The sequence below is a fragment of the Ctenocephalides felis genome, unplaced genomic scaffold, assembly GCF_003426905.1.
Source record: "Ctenocephalides felis isolate EL2017-DRISC unplaced genomic scaffold, ASM342690v1 CF-g0.4_SCAFFOLD_01170, whole genome shotgun sequence".
Taxonomy (NCBI): Eukaryota; Metazoa; Arthropoda; class Insecta; order Siphonaptera; family Pulicidae; genus Ctenocephalides; species Ctenocephalides felis.
Window position 1 is genome coordinate 44,615,091 of NW_020537324.1, and position 13,658 is coordinate 44,628,748.

General features: G+C 30.2%; 1 protein-coding gene across 1 annotated transcript; it reads right to left on the reverse strand.

The window, feature by feature from the left end:
- Nucleotides 1-1,011: 1,011 nt before the first annotated feature.
- LOC113366736 (maternal protein tudor-like) lies at nt 1,012-7,732 on the reverse strand. The gene is made up of 8 exons (XM_026608393.1): nt 7,672-7,732; nt 7,402-7,598; nt 6,857-7,121; nt 5,116-6,232; nt 4,427-5,043; nt 3,854-4,088; nt 3,533-3,759; nt 1,012-2,633 (listed from the first exon to the last, which is right to left on the reverse strand). The coding sequence occupies exons 2-8, from the start codon at nt 7,402-7,404 to the stop codon at nt 1,120-1,122; spliced, it is 3,978 nt and encodes a 1,325-aa protein (XP_026464178.1). The 5' UTR covers nt 7,405-7,598; nt 7,672-7,732; the 3' UTR covers nt 1,012-1,119.
- Nucleotides 7,733-13,658: the final 5,926 nt, after the last annotated feature.

Here is a 13,658-nt window from a genome sequence, read left to right on the forward strand (position 1 = left end):
TGAGAAAACGTCGATCAACGGTCTAATTTTGACAAATTCCAAAAAACGATACCAATTTTTGCAAACTTTGACGAATTTTTAAAGTTAAACGAGTTGTCGTAGGGTCATAATATTTTAGTATGATCTATAAGACTATGCTATGAGACTATGGTATCTACCGTCAAAAAAATAATAATAAAAATCTTTGAAATTTTTTTTAACACTTTATTATAAGAAAACGGCCCGGCCGATCACTACCAAAAACTAATCAGCACAATTCCCAACCAATATCTTTCGAATGTTTTGAATTTTCAAAATCGATTCAGAATTGCGGGCTAAAACGTAGATTTTTTTTTCACTTTTCTGCTATTTATAAAGAAATGGCTTGGCCGATCATCTCACAAAACTGACAAACAATAGTCCTCAATCGAGGTGCATCAAATTTAAATTATTTAAATTCTTTTTTAACGGCTTTTCAATTTTTGATTCGGTCCAGCCGTTTTTGAGAAAACGTCGATTTACGGCAAAAAATCTGTTCACATACACACATACACATACATACTGTTTTCAAATTTGGTCTCATTCGATTCAGAATGGCTCAAGACGTCGAGAAAGCAAAATTAGCAAATCGGATTTTTTGATGAAAGCATTAACTTCCCCTTCGAGAAGTTAAAAAAAAAATCTGGTATGCGCTTCTACAAAAGCTTTGTTTCAAACACTTGTAATAAATTATTAACATTTCATCAAATATAAGTAGAATTCAATCTAATTATACTAAACGTTCTACTCATTATACGAATTTTATTTATGCCATAATAAAAAAATTGTGAAATTAACAATATTAGCCATGAACAAGAATTAACATATAGTAAGAATGGATTTAACTTAATGGTAAATCATAGATAAGAAAATAGGGGTAAATGATGGGTAAATTAGTTCAGTCATTTATACATAAATCAAAAGTACCTATTCATTGAGCACAAGAATTAATAATAAACGAATGTCTATGAAAAAATTATTAATATATTCCGTTAGTACAAAATTATCACATAAACTATAAAATAAACAATAATCATGTCAAATGTGACAATTAACATAAGTAAATATTAAACAACATATTTAAAATACTAATATTTGGCATCAGAAGTGTTCAGATAATATTTTTTCTATTATATTTTCTCCATTTAAAATTAATTGTGTTTTATAAGGACTGCACAAACTCATGAACTCAATATCAAATATAGTTAGACCGTCCCCTGATATTTCTTGCAGCTTTTGACCAATCTCAAAACTCAAACTTGATAGATCATCTGGAATGAAAATGTAGCACTGCTTAGCTAGTTGACCAATATTATCCAGAGATGCAGGCATATCACGAATTTCTTTAGTAGTACCGGTGTTGCCAAAATCTATGAAAAATACTTCATAACAATCAGGCAAAACATTCAAGATTGATGCTCTGTACCAAAGCATATCATCGGCAAACTGAGCAACACAAACAACATCTTTTACAGGATTTTTGCAAACAGGAAATGAAGCAGCATTTGAAAGAGCATCTTCCAAAAACTCTAAACCAGCTCTATCACATTCAAGCTGCACATAAAATTCGTTGAGATCTACAAAATGGCTAATGTAACCAGTTTTTTTTTGAGTCAATACATCACTATCTGAGCATAAAACACTAGTGTCATGTATATCACTCACATCACACGTAATACCATGGCCATTCCTTATCAATTGCTCAGTTATATTAATGCCATCATGTTCTAACTCTACATAACAACATTTTCCTATTTTAAACAAAACATTTTGTTTGAAAGTTTCAGAAAGTTGAACAAATTCTTCAAATTCTTTGCACGCATTTTCACTCCAATCATCTCCCTCTACTGAAGCAGCTAATAATGAACACTTTGTAGCAAGAGGTTCAATTTGTTTTAATTCACCATCAAGATCTTTAAGTAAATTATCAGAATTTTCAATCACATCCGTATTTCCAAAATCAATAAATCTTATAGTAGTAATATCACTATCGGCATCAAGAATTACTGCTCTATACCATAGATCATCGATTGAGTATTTTGCAACACATATTCTACCGACTTGCAAATTTGTCAATGATGGCAATTTTTCAGCTATATTTTGCAAAACTTCTTGCAGATGTAACAAAGCTTCCTTATTACTGGCATCTTGCACCCAAAATTGGCTAGGTGAATCAATATGAGCAACAATAACTAAATCACATGTCTGAGTTAATTCTGTTTGAATGGAATCCTTATGGCCAACATTGTTGGATTTTGAAGATATTTCAGGTGCAGGATGACTTTGTTCATTATTACATAATTTGTGGCCAGAAGTTAGATACCACATTTTGCCTTTCCGACTTAGATTCACTTTAATCAAATCATCACTAGCATCATGACAAAAGTCATTGGAAGCAATTACTTCCAAACATAACATATATAATTCATAGTATGCTGTAGAAAGTTCTTTAATGTTATTAAAAGGTAAAAGTTCTTCATTACCATAATCAACATATCTGACAAGATAATCATTCTCCCTCGATTGAATGATTATAGCCCTATACCAATTACTGTCCAATAAAGATTTCGCTGCACAAACATTTCCTTCAGTTAACTCTGTCTGGGGCATATCACCTAAAATATTGTACAAGATAATAATTAATTTTGCCATATTGATGGATAGATAGATAAATAGATATGTATTGCAAGATTTTAATTATATATATATATATATATATATATATATATATATATATATAAGTCTAACAGTCAGGCATATCATCAATAAAAAACAAATTTCTTTTACATCCATATGTTTCGGTTATAATCCTTTTCAATTATTTTAGTTTTCAAATTTCATTTTCAGTTTCCACTGGATGAAGGCTAAGATTATAGCCAAAAAGTATGAATATAAAATAAATTCTTAAAAGAATTGTTTTTTATTGATGCTGTATCTGATTCTTAAACTTTGTTAAGACATATGTCAACATATTATATATATATATATATATATATATATATATATATATATATATATGTCTTGAAATGTTTATTTGCAGCCAAATAGTCCAAATAAAAAGCAATAAATATTTAAACTATTCTGTATGTTTTGACACTGTATGTGCGCCGTCATTCAGCATATTTAATAAAATCACACAAGAAAAAAAACACAAAACATAATATTTAAAAAATTTAAAGAACATTGTTTCAAAGAAACAAGCAATTTGTTGCAGGACCATGCTTTTTTAAATAATAAAAACAAATAAAATATTTATTGCTAAGATAAATTATATATTCTCTAAAAATATTGGAATTACTAAATAAAAAGTATCTAAATTATTACTGTATTAGTTTAGTTGTTTAAAAAAAAATCTAATGAATATGGTGCATATCATCAACGTGCTTCGCGCGTACATCCTCATGGCTTGAAACGTCGAGAAAACATAAAATTTGTGAATCGGATTTTTTTATGAAAGCAAACTTATCCTTCAGAAAGTTAATAATAATATAAGAAAGTCAAAATAAATTCTCACCATTATTTTCATAGAACTGAAAGAGGTTATCTAATAATTCCGATAGAAGCGTCATGTCTGAATCTTCCTGAATAAATGCTTGATCTCCATTTCGATGACTAATGATCACATTCATATTTTGCCTATATACTGGCTTTGCGCATAGAGGAAATACAGAAGATATTGACTCATCTGATGAAAAAGGAACAACTTTACACCCAGAAGAGTCGTATAATGTCACAAATAATCTGAAAAGCAAAATACATTTTACATTATTATTAAATAAAATTTCTATAACACTAGGTTATATAAGCACTTATATAGATTATATTAAAAACCTACTTGGTTCCTTGGATTTCATTAATATATATTATAAAAGTATTATTTTCTGTCATTTCACAAAAAGATTTTCTCATCTTGTTGTATTCGGGATCATTTTCATCACAGTTCCATTTATACAATCCACATTCAAATTGCGAATCTGTTTGAAACAAGTTCACAAAAAATATCTGAAAACTTTTTACTCCTAAGATTTTTCCTTTTATAAACTGTCCACGAAGCAAGTCAAATTCAATATCTATAATATGGAAACTTAATTATTTTTGAACTCATATTGATCAAAAATGTTAAATATAAATAATTTCATATAGCTTTAATGAAAAATAATGTGTTATCCTATTTAGTTTATTTGAATGCAAAATTTAATATGAAGTTACTGTATGAAAAGTTTTATAATATACATAATTTTTATAACCAAATATTAAACATGCTTTAAAAAATATTTTGTTATCTAATCATAGTTTAGCAAAAAAAAAAAACTATATACATAATTAATTTTTGTACTCTCAAAGTTCAATTGATAAATATTTAATATCGTGTAATATATATTACTGCTCAAATCTTAATATATCTTACCATTCCTTATATCTTCCGAAGCAAAAATAGCAAACCCATTTTCAACTAGTTGTAATCCAACATCAGCACCATTATGACTTAATTCCACATTAGTGTAGCCACTTGCATCAGTCTCATTAAACATACAATCATAAACATTTTGCTTGAAGAAGCCATATATCTGTGGCAGATTTGATTTATCCATTCTGATTGGAATAATGCTATTGATTTTACATTTTATAGCAAATGTTGGCTCTAATAAAAATTCATCCTCTATTGGAAAAATATCAGTAGGTCCAACAATGTCTTTGAAGCCATAATCAACAAATTGAATCAGATATCTTTGCTCTTTAATGTTCACTATCCTTCCTCTATACATAATATTATCTTGTTTATATTTCACAATCACAGCATCTTCTACTTCAGCATTGAACGCATTGCTTTTAATTTTACTGTACTTTGTTTGAATATTCTTCATCAAATCCACCAATTTTGCATCATTACATTTCAATTGGCAATGAAAATTGTGGGGATTGACAAACCAAGATACAGCAACTTGTTGCATAACTGATGGTAAATTATCCTTAAATCTTTTACTTTGATGCTGACTCATAAAACATTTTTGTAACTGAGATGATCTAAAAAAAAAGTATAATATTCATAAATAGACATGTGTAACACAAAAAACTCATAAAATTGAACTAACTTACAGTGCATTTTCATTTGTAACTTTCAATGAATGTTCAGTGGCAAAACCATTGGGGACTATTGCTTCAGGTGTGGTATTTTGCAAATTGTTTAATTGTGGGGTCTTTCTATCATTATGACTCAAACCTTTGTTTTCGGAAGCAATAAAACGATTCTGTCTCGGCGATGATAACTCAATAATTCTTTTTGATACGTTCAAGGGGGGTGTTATGTTTGAGTCCACTAAATCAACTACGGCACAACCCGTGTTAACATCATAATATGCCACCGTCATATTTAGAATCTTCTCTAAACACAACATTTCCAATTGTGTTGTAGTAGATTCATTTTGATTAATGCTGTCTAAGCCCGTTAAACAGCATAGAAGTGCTTGGGCTTCCAAACAAGATATCAATTCCTCACTCAATAATTTCAAACAAGATATATCTACAGTTTCACAATTGCCATAATCTACATATTGAACTTTTATTTTATTATCATGCAATGATAATATAACAGCTCTATACCAAATTTGATCCTCCAGATAGAGAGCTGCGCATGGCATGTTAACTTGCAAATGTTCTATAGATAATCCTTCAGCATTCTCACAATAAATGTTAAGTTTTTCCATTACATTATCTAATTGATCCTTATGTTCATATAAATGAATATAAAAATGTGACACTGTTTCTATATATGATACCAAAACATTATGTTTGGATCCCTTACAAACTTTAAGTTCAGCAAACGTAATATTATTTTTTGGTAGTTGAATATTGCAGGCTGCAGAAATTGTTTCATTAATTATGTCTATCACGTTTTTTCCATCAAGAAAAAGGTTACAATATTGTATTGCTGAACCCTTTGAAGGTAATACTTCTAGTTCTAATACTTGTTGATTTACAATATTCCAAAAATGCTCATGCATTATCTTTTTGAGCGTAGGATCTAAAAATAAACCATGCAAAGCAAATCTATATGCATAAACCTTATCAAGAATGAATTCAGCGTCGATTTGGAAAACTTTTGCGAAGGAAACCATTTCCGTTGTACCATAATCAATTGAATATAACTTCAGAGAATTTATATCCCCTACACCCATAACTGTGGCCCGATAATATAATCCATTTTTGAATTGACCTAAAAAAATTATTTTACAATATCAGTTATTTCTGCATTCTGCAGAAAATTAGAATGAAGTAAGAAACAAAGTTATTTAAATTATTTTAAATAATTATAATTGGTTAAAAAGCAACAAGAATATAATATGAATCACAATACCAAAAATTGAGTCACATTTCTATAGTTCTAAATGAATTATTTATATAATTTATAATTTTATCAATTTTAATGCAATCCAACAATTGAAACATATATTATTAAATATGTAGTTAATAATTGCAAGTTTTTATAGAATCAATTAAAAATAATTTGTATGATTTATAATAAGAAAATGAGCAGAATAGATTTTTCCTTACCATGCATAGAAAATATTGAGTATGCTAAAAGTTACTATTCCACATAATTGAATGAATAAACAATAAATATATGTATATATAAACAAAAACAACATTCTAAAAAAATCTATTCCTTATTTGCAATGTTTTGATTTTTTTTCAACTAGCATTGCAAATTACTCATTAACTGAAAATCTGATTCTCAACTAATAACTTTTAGCAGCAACCTCAAGTAGCATTTTACTAAAGAAATACTTTGGACAGCATAAGCTTACTAAATTTATATAAAAAGGAAAGAAATCCATACCTATACAGGTCGATCCATTTATTGGAATTTCATCAAAATGATATTTTTTACAATTATTAATCTGAATCATTAATTGTTCCAAATTTGTTTGTAGTGACAACAATTGCACACAACAAGTAAGTGTCTCTTCATCTATAGCTGAGACGATGACCATATGTCTTGTATGCAATTCTAAAGGTGCTCGGCTTTTGAAAGTCATCATCAAATTTTGTTCAGAACAGCATTTTGAATTATCGAGCAATTGATTATCCATTATATTAGAACACTATATAAATAAATCAATTAGTCTTAGATGGGCTGTTTTGCTGACTTTTCAATCATTTGGTCGAAAAGATATGAACATTTTCTTAAATAAATATCACTAGGAGGTTATAAAATAGAATAGTTCCATGTTAATTGAAAACAACAATTATGAAAAACAACAAACCAACATGACTTAAAACAGTGAACTAGATTTAATACTAAATAAATAATTCAATTACTTATTCTATAAAAAGTTGGCTAAAGATAGAACATAAATAAAAATTCATAAATGGATAACTCACCATTGAAATGCCAATATTTTTTTCTTGTAAACTTTCAATTAAAAAGTTAAATCTTCGTAATTATTATCATATACTTGTACGTGAGTTATATCTGTTACTTGTGAGCAGTTGAAAACAAACAAATGAAACTGCGCGGTAGCTTAAAAATTTTAGTCAAGGATTCCTTGATTGTGTCACTCATAAAAATTGGAGTATTTCTATAAAAAAAATCATCGACGATCATTCGCATTCATAAACAAAAACTGACAAAGTAATAAGATTAACACTAACCTCAGATCATTAACCCATACAAAAGAATGATTTATGTGAATAGTATTCTGTCAAAGTAAAATGTATACGTTAATAACTCGAGGCAGACAACTACAAAGTCGGTTAGTTTTGAACGTAGGACACATAGAACCCGAGACAATATTAGAATACCATGTGTCCATATAGATAGATGTTTCCATGGCCGGTAATCTCGGAACAAACATCTGTAATCTTGTTTTTAGTTTCCTCTCCCTCGTTTGGAGCGCTGGTAGCGCTACAAAACGGGCTAAAGAAAATATTCGAGAATCTAATATGGCGGAATAATAATATAGTGTCAAAGTGTCAAAAGTGTTTGTTAAAAGTTTATAACAAATATCATGTCAAAGTGTGGTGTACAACAATGCGGAACACCAACAAATATGCGAAAATGATGTATTTCCTGCAGAAAATGACGTAATATGTAAAATGATTAGTTAAATAACTGGAGCCCGGGCTGAGCACTGATGGTGAGAACTAGGTGAATAAGTTTTATCAATATGCACACAACAAAATACTCGCATCTATTACTAGCACTTCTGATATAATTTTTTATTGTAGCTTAATAACTGAGACATTTAACAGTATTAATGCTAGGAATTTTAAGGTTATAAATACAAGAACCCGTCTTACTAAATCCCTTTCTGGAAGGTATGATATTGAAAAATTATTCTTTTTATAACACTTTTTGTATTATTCTAATATAACATTTTATTGTAGCTTTCTTGGACTCTACAGTAGTAGGACACAAGGAATGTTTGAATCGTCTCACAATATATATGCACATACACAGTGGATAATATATACATTTATGTACGTTTCTATGCTATTTATGCATAGTTCATGAAGCTCACTAATCGTCATATATTTATATATATATATATATATATATATATATATATATATTTATATTACAGTACACATTATATATGTGTATATATACAAATATATAATATATACATTTATGCAAATTACATATCTTATAAATATGTATTGTAATAGCATAATGTAACATGTCATTGTTGAAATTATACGCTTTTTTATATTCAATTTTGGTTTTTTTAATTTAAAAAAAAATTTGAATTCAAACGGTCTATATAATATTGGTGCATTTCTTCAGCATTTTATATTCGCACCCATGGTCGACGCTGGCGCCATCTACATTGGGGAAGGGAAAACTAACCCGGGCAAATGGACAGTTTTGACCGAAAAACGTGGCAACGAAATATGGCACGAGAGAGCGATCTATATACTCTTCTTTTATCTATGGATGTTTCTCTCTCCCGATTTTTACGTTCAGAAGGAATACTTAAAGGGTCCTCCGCTCGACGTGATGGCGCTGCTCTTGGCATTCAAATTAATACACGAGTATTTGAAACCATTATGTTTACTTATCTATGTTTGAAACTAAATTTGGTATTACAATCGTATTATGTTTTGCAATAATACAATAATAACAAAAATATACTAGATATTATTATATTATAATAAATATACAATCAAATCGAAATATAAATCAACAAATACACTGCCGGTTTATATATAATAGACATCACATTTAATCTACTGGAATAACTTCTACACTTTTTCTACTTATTAATATAAATATTTAGTGAAATTTAGTGAATAATGCATTATACTGTTATAGTATAGGAGCCAGCAACGTTTTCAAAACAAGCATTTTAGTCAGGCTGGTTTTTTGGTATGTGGTCCTTGGTGCTCTCTCGGTTAGGGCAAGGGCCGTCTGGCAGCTGGAAGTGGTTGCGTTAATTAGTGCGCAGCCAATTTGTACAGCGCGATTTCAGAATTTTGAAAGCATTTTAGTCAGCCCAATTTTCGTTTTTTTGACTTCGAATAGGTTCACCAGACTCAAATTTTTTGTTGCCAGACATTTTGGGCGCTGCTAAATATGTGCCAGACGCCAATTTATTTATTAATTTTTTAAAAAAATTCAAATCATTTTAGTCCGTCTGAAATTTTAGTATTATGTTCGTTAAGGGTAAAAACACGTAAAATTAATTTGCCAGACGTTTCTGCGGTTGTTAACCATGTCTGGCAAGCAAAAATGTCTGGCAATATGATACTAGTTTATAGCATTTTAGTCAGTCCAATTTTCATTTTTTGACTTGATATTTGATTTGATAACTTGAATAAGTTATCCAGATTCACATTTTGTTGCCAGACATTTTGGGCGCTGCCAAATATGTGCCAGACGCCAATTTATTCATTAATTTTTTTTAAATTTCAAATCATTTTAGTCCGTCTGTAATTTTGATATTATATTCATTAAGGGTCAAGAAACATAAAATTAATTTGCCAGACGTTTCTGCGGTTGTTAAGCATGTCTGGCAACGAAAAAAGTTTGCCAATATGATACTAGTAGACAGAGTGAGACAATCGCTAAATACATTGGCGCGAATGAAACAAAAAACTATTATACTTGTAAGAGCGCTATACGTTTACTAGGCAGAAAACCATAAGAAAAATCAAGTAACTACATTAGACAGATGTGTTTGTTATAAACTTCTCTGCAAAATTGTGTTCATACCATTTTTCTTTAGAATCACCGTTTCTTACAAATTGCCATCTGGAAAGTTAAAAAATTCATATTTCTCATAATATGCAGCCTTTATAAATACATCATCAAAGGTGAATTATGAGTGAAAAATAAAAATCCATTGATTTGTTTTGGATAGATGAGTTTAACGAGTCTTATGATATATCACATTGTAGTATTATTGTCCCAGTGTGGGAGGTTCGCATACCTGATTGTTTTGAAGGAATTAATCAAAATAATTATGTATAAATGAATGCGGGGCGTGTTACAACATCCAAAGTGCACAGTTATCATATTAAGCCATAAGACGAATAAATCTGTACAATAGACGTTTTTATTCGTTGTTAAAAAAACGATATTCCCAATTATAATCTTGATTTAAGAGACCTAGGTCGAATGACTATCATTATATAGTGATACATATTGATCTAAAATGAACCCATTTGAATTTTTGAATTATTAAATACACTTCGATTTTTAAAAAACATTGCTCAATTTACAGCTAAAAGCTGAAAGAAAAAAGAGCGGAGAATGCTTGCTGTACAATATATATTGTATATATTATATATATACTAGAATTTTAAGATTCTATTCTAGGGGTAGCTCGAACTGGTAAGGTAGCAAAACTAGTATTATCAGTATTAAGTATAGGTATGTGTTAAAATTAGTTGCTGCTAAAGCCATGTAATATGTACATGCACCAATAATATAACATGTATCATGTAAAATGAAGTCATTCGACTCAGTTAACTTAGTGATAAAAAAAAATTGCGTACAGCAAAATGATTATTGTCAGTTTTCATTGCAAACCTTAAAATATATGATATTCTTAGAAAATTGACGATGTTACTTAACCACTGTCGAGTCAAATTTTTAAAAATATTAACAGCAATATTTTAGAATCATTAACATATTTTTTACAGCTAGTAAAATTAAAAAAATGACTAATATGATGCAATTACTTTGTCTTTTCTAATTAGGTCTTTATTTAACTTTATTTTATTTGTTTTATGAAAATGTTATTGAAATTGCACTAACTTTAAATAGCGCTCTTACGAGTATAATAGTTTTTTTGTTTCATTCGCGCCAATGTACATGTATTTAGCGATTGTCTCACTCTGTCTACTAGTATCATATTGCCAGACTTTTTTCGTTGCCAGACATGCTTAACAACCGCAGAAACGTCTGGCAAATTAATTTTATGTTTCTTGACCCTTAATGAGCATAATATTAAAATTACAGACGGACTAGAATGATTTGAAATTTTAAAAAAATTAATGAATAAATTGGCGTCTGGCACATATTTGGCAGCGCCCAAAATGTCTGGCAACAAAAATGTGAATCTGGATAACTTATTCAAGTTATCAAATCAAATATCAAGTCAAAAAATGAAAATTGGACTGACTAAAATGCTATAAACTAGTATCATATTGCCAGACATTTTTGCTTGCCAGACATGGTTAACAACCGCAGAAACGTCTGGCAAATTAATTTTACGTGTTTTTACCCTTAACGAACATAATACTAAAATTTCAGACGGACTAAAATGATTTGAAATTTTTAAAAAATTAATAAATAAATTGGCGTCTGGCACATATTTAGCAGCGCCCAAAATGTCTGGCAACAAAAAATTTGAGTCTGGTGAACCTATTCGAAGTCAAAAAAACGAAAATTGGGCTGACTAAAATGCTTTCAAAATTCTGAAATCGCGCTATACAAATTGGCTGCGCACTAATTAACACAACCACTTCCAGCTGCCAGACGGCCCTTGCCCTAACCGAGAGAGCACCAAGGACCACATACCAAAAAACCAGCCTGACTAAAATGCTTGCTCGAAAACGTTGCTGGCTCCCGTACTATTAGTTCATTACATCGTCTGACATTCTTAACTCTACCTAATAATCATCCCGTGCAAAATTTGACATTCTAAAGCCGGCAACAGACGTAACTGTATGCATGTGCAACTGAATGAATGCGCAAAATACCAAGCGTATTTTCACAGTGCTCACAGACGGCTCAAGTTTATGTTCAAGTATTTGCGCAAGCATATCACAAATGTCAACTAAGAAACGTCAAGACATAACCTAAAAATATATCTTTTTTATTAATTCATATATTTACAGCATCAGAAGAGAATTCAAAGTGTTCAGAGGGCTAATTTAATAACTTTTAATAGTCGATAACTTCATAAACTTGTATTATGAATTCGCTACAATAATAAAGTAAAATAAAAACGGGACATGTGCTGCCACACGCGGCCAACGAATGAACTTGCCGACTTGAATGATTGCGCAATTAAAATAATCGAAAAGTGCTCATGCCTACTCGCTTGCACCAGTCTGTCAAGTTGCGCAAAAAACACCCCACAGACGCTACAGAATGCAGGTGCAAGTCGCAGGTTGCGCAAGTATACAGTATCGTCTGTCGCCGGCTTAACTGTAACGTCAGCTTACTAAAATTTTAGATTTTTTAATATTGGTACCGCGATCATTTATGGCATTCTTTTTGAACGTTTTTCCTGGATCTCTAAAACCCATGGACTTGCCTTTCCAAAAAATTAACTAATTCTTCATTCCGTCGATACTTTTTGCCCCATATCTCCCAAACGTCTGGACCTATCTTTGCCAAAGACTAATAAACACTTATCCCGCATCAATAGCAATCCAAAATATTTATCTTATATATAAAAATGAATCGCAAAATGTGTTGGTAAGCGCATAACTCAACAACGCCTGGACCAATTTGGCCAATTCTTTTTTTAAAATGTTCTTTGAAGTCCAAGGATGATTCTCAAGGCGAGAAAAAATGTAATAAATGCCGGGAAAACCCTAAAAACAGCCTTTTTATTTTTCACATACAAACGTTTTCTAACTAATACGTAGAATCAATTCGAGCTTTAATTTGTTTATAATGCGTAAATAAATAAGGTGAACTAGAGAATTTATAAAGGTAAACTGGTAGACTGGTAAATTAGAGAATATGTAAAATGGTAGAGAGGAGAACTGGTAGATAAACAAATATGTAGACAAATAAACAGGTTGACAGGTTAATTGGTAGATATGTAGAACGGAATGACAGGCAAATATGTAGGCCAGTAAAATGGTAGATTGATAGGTAAATCAGTAGACAAATTGTTAAACAGATAAATTATTGAACAGATTGATTGGTAGACATTCAGAACGGGCTGATAGGTAAATTGGTTGACAGATGGTGTATTGCATAATGTATTGATAAACAGGTTGATAGGCAATAGGTTTTCAAGTAAATTGATAGACAGGTGAATTGAGAGACAAGTAAATTGGTGAAAAGGTAATTTGTTGGATAGCTGGTGGTCAAGTAAATTGGTAGAAATGTTAACTGATAGATAGACACATAAATTAACAAGACGGATAAACAGGTTGACAAGTAAATTGGT

Bases quoted from the DNA above. Each gene is read 5' to 3' on its own strand.
- LOC113366736 (XM_026608393.1), bottom strand. The intron at 6,233-6,856 runs GTATGGATTTCT...TAATTTTTTTAG, and splicing joins AAATGGATCGACCTGTATAG to GTCAATTCAAAAATGGATTA. The intron at 4,089-4,426 runs GTAAGATATATT...TCCATATTATAG, and splicing joins TTCGGAAGATATAAGGAATG to ATATTGAATTTGACTTGCTT.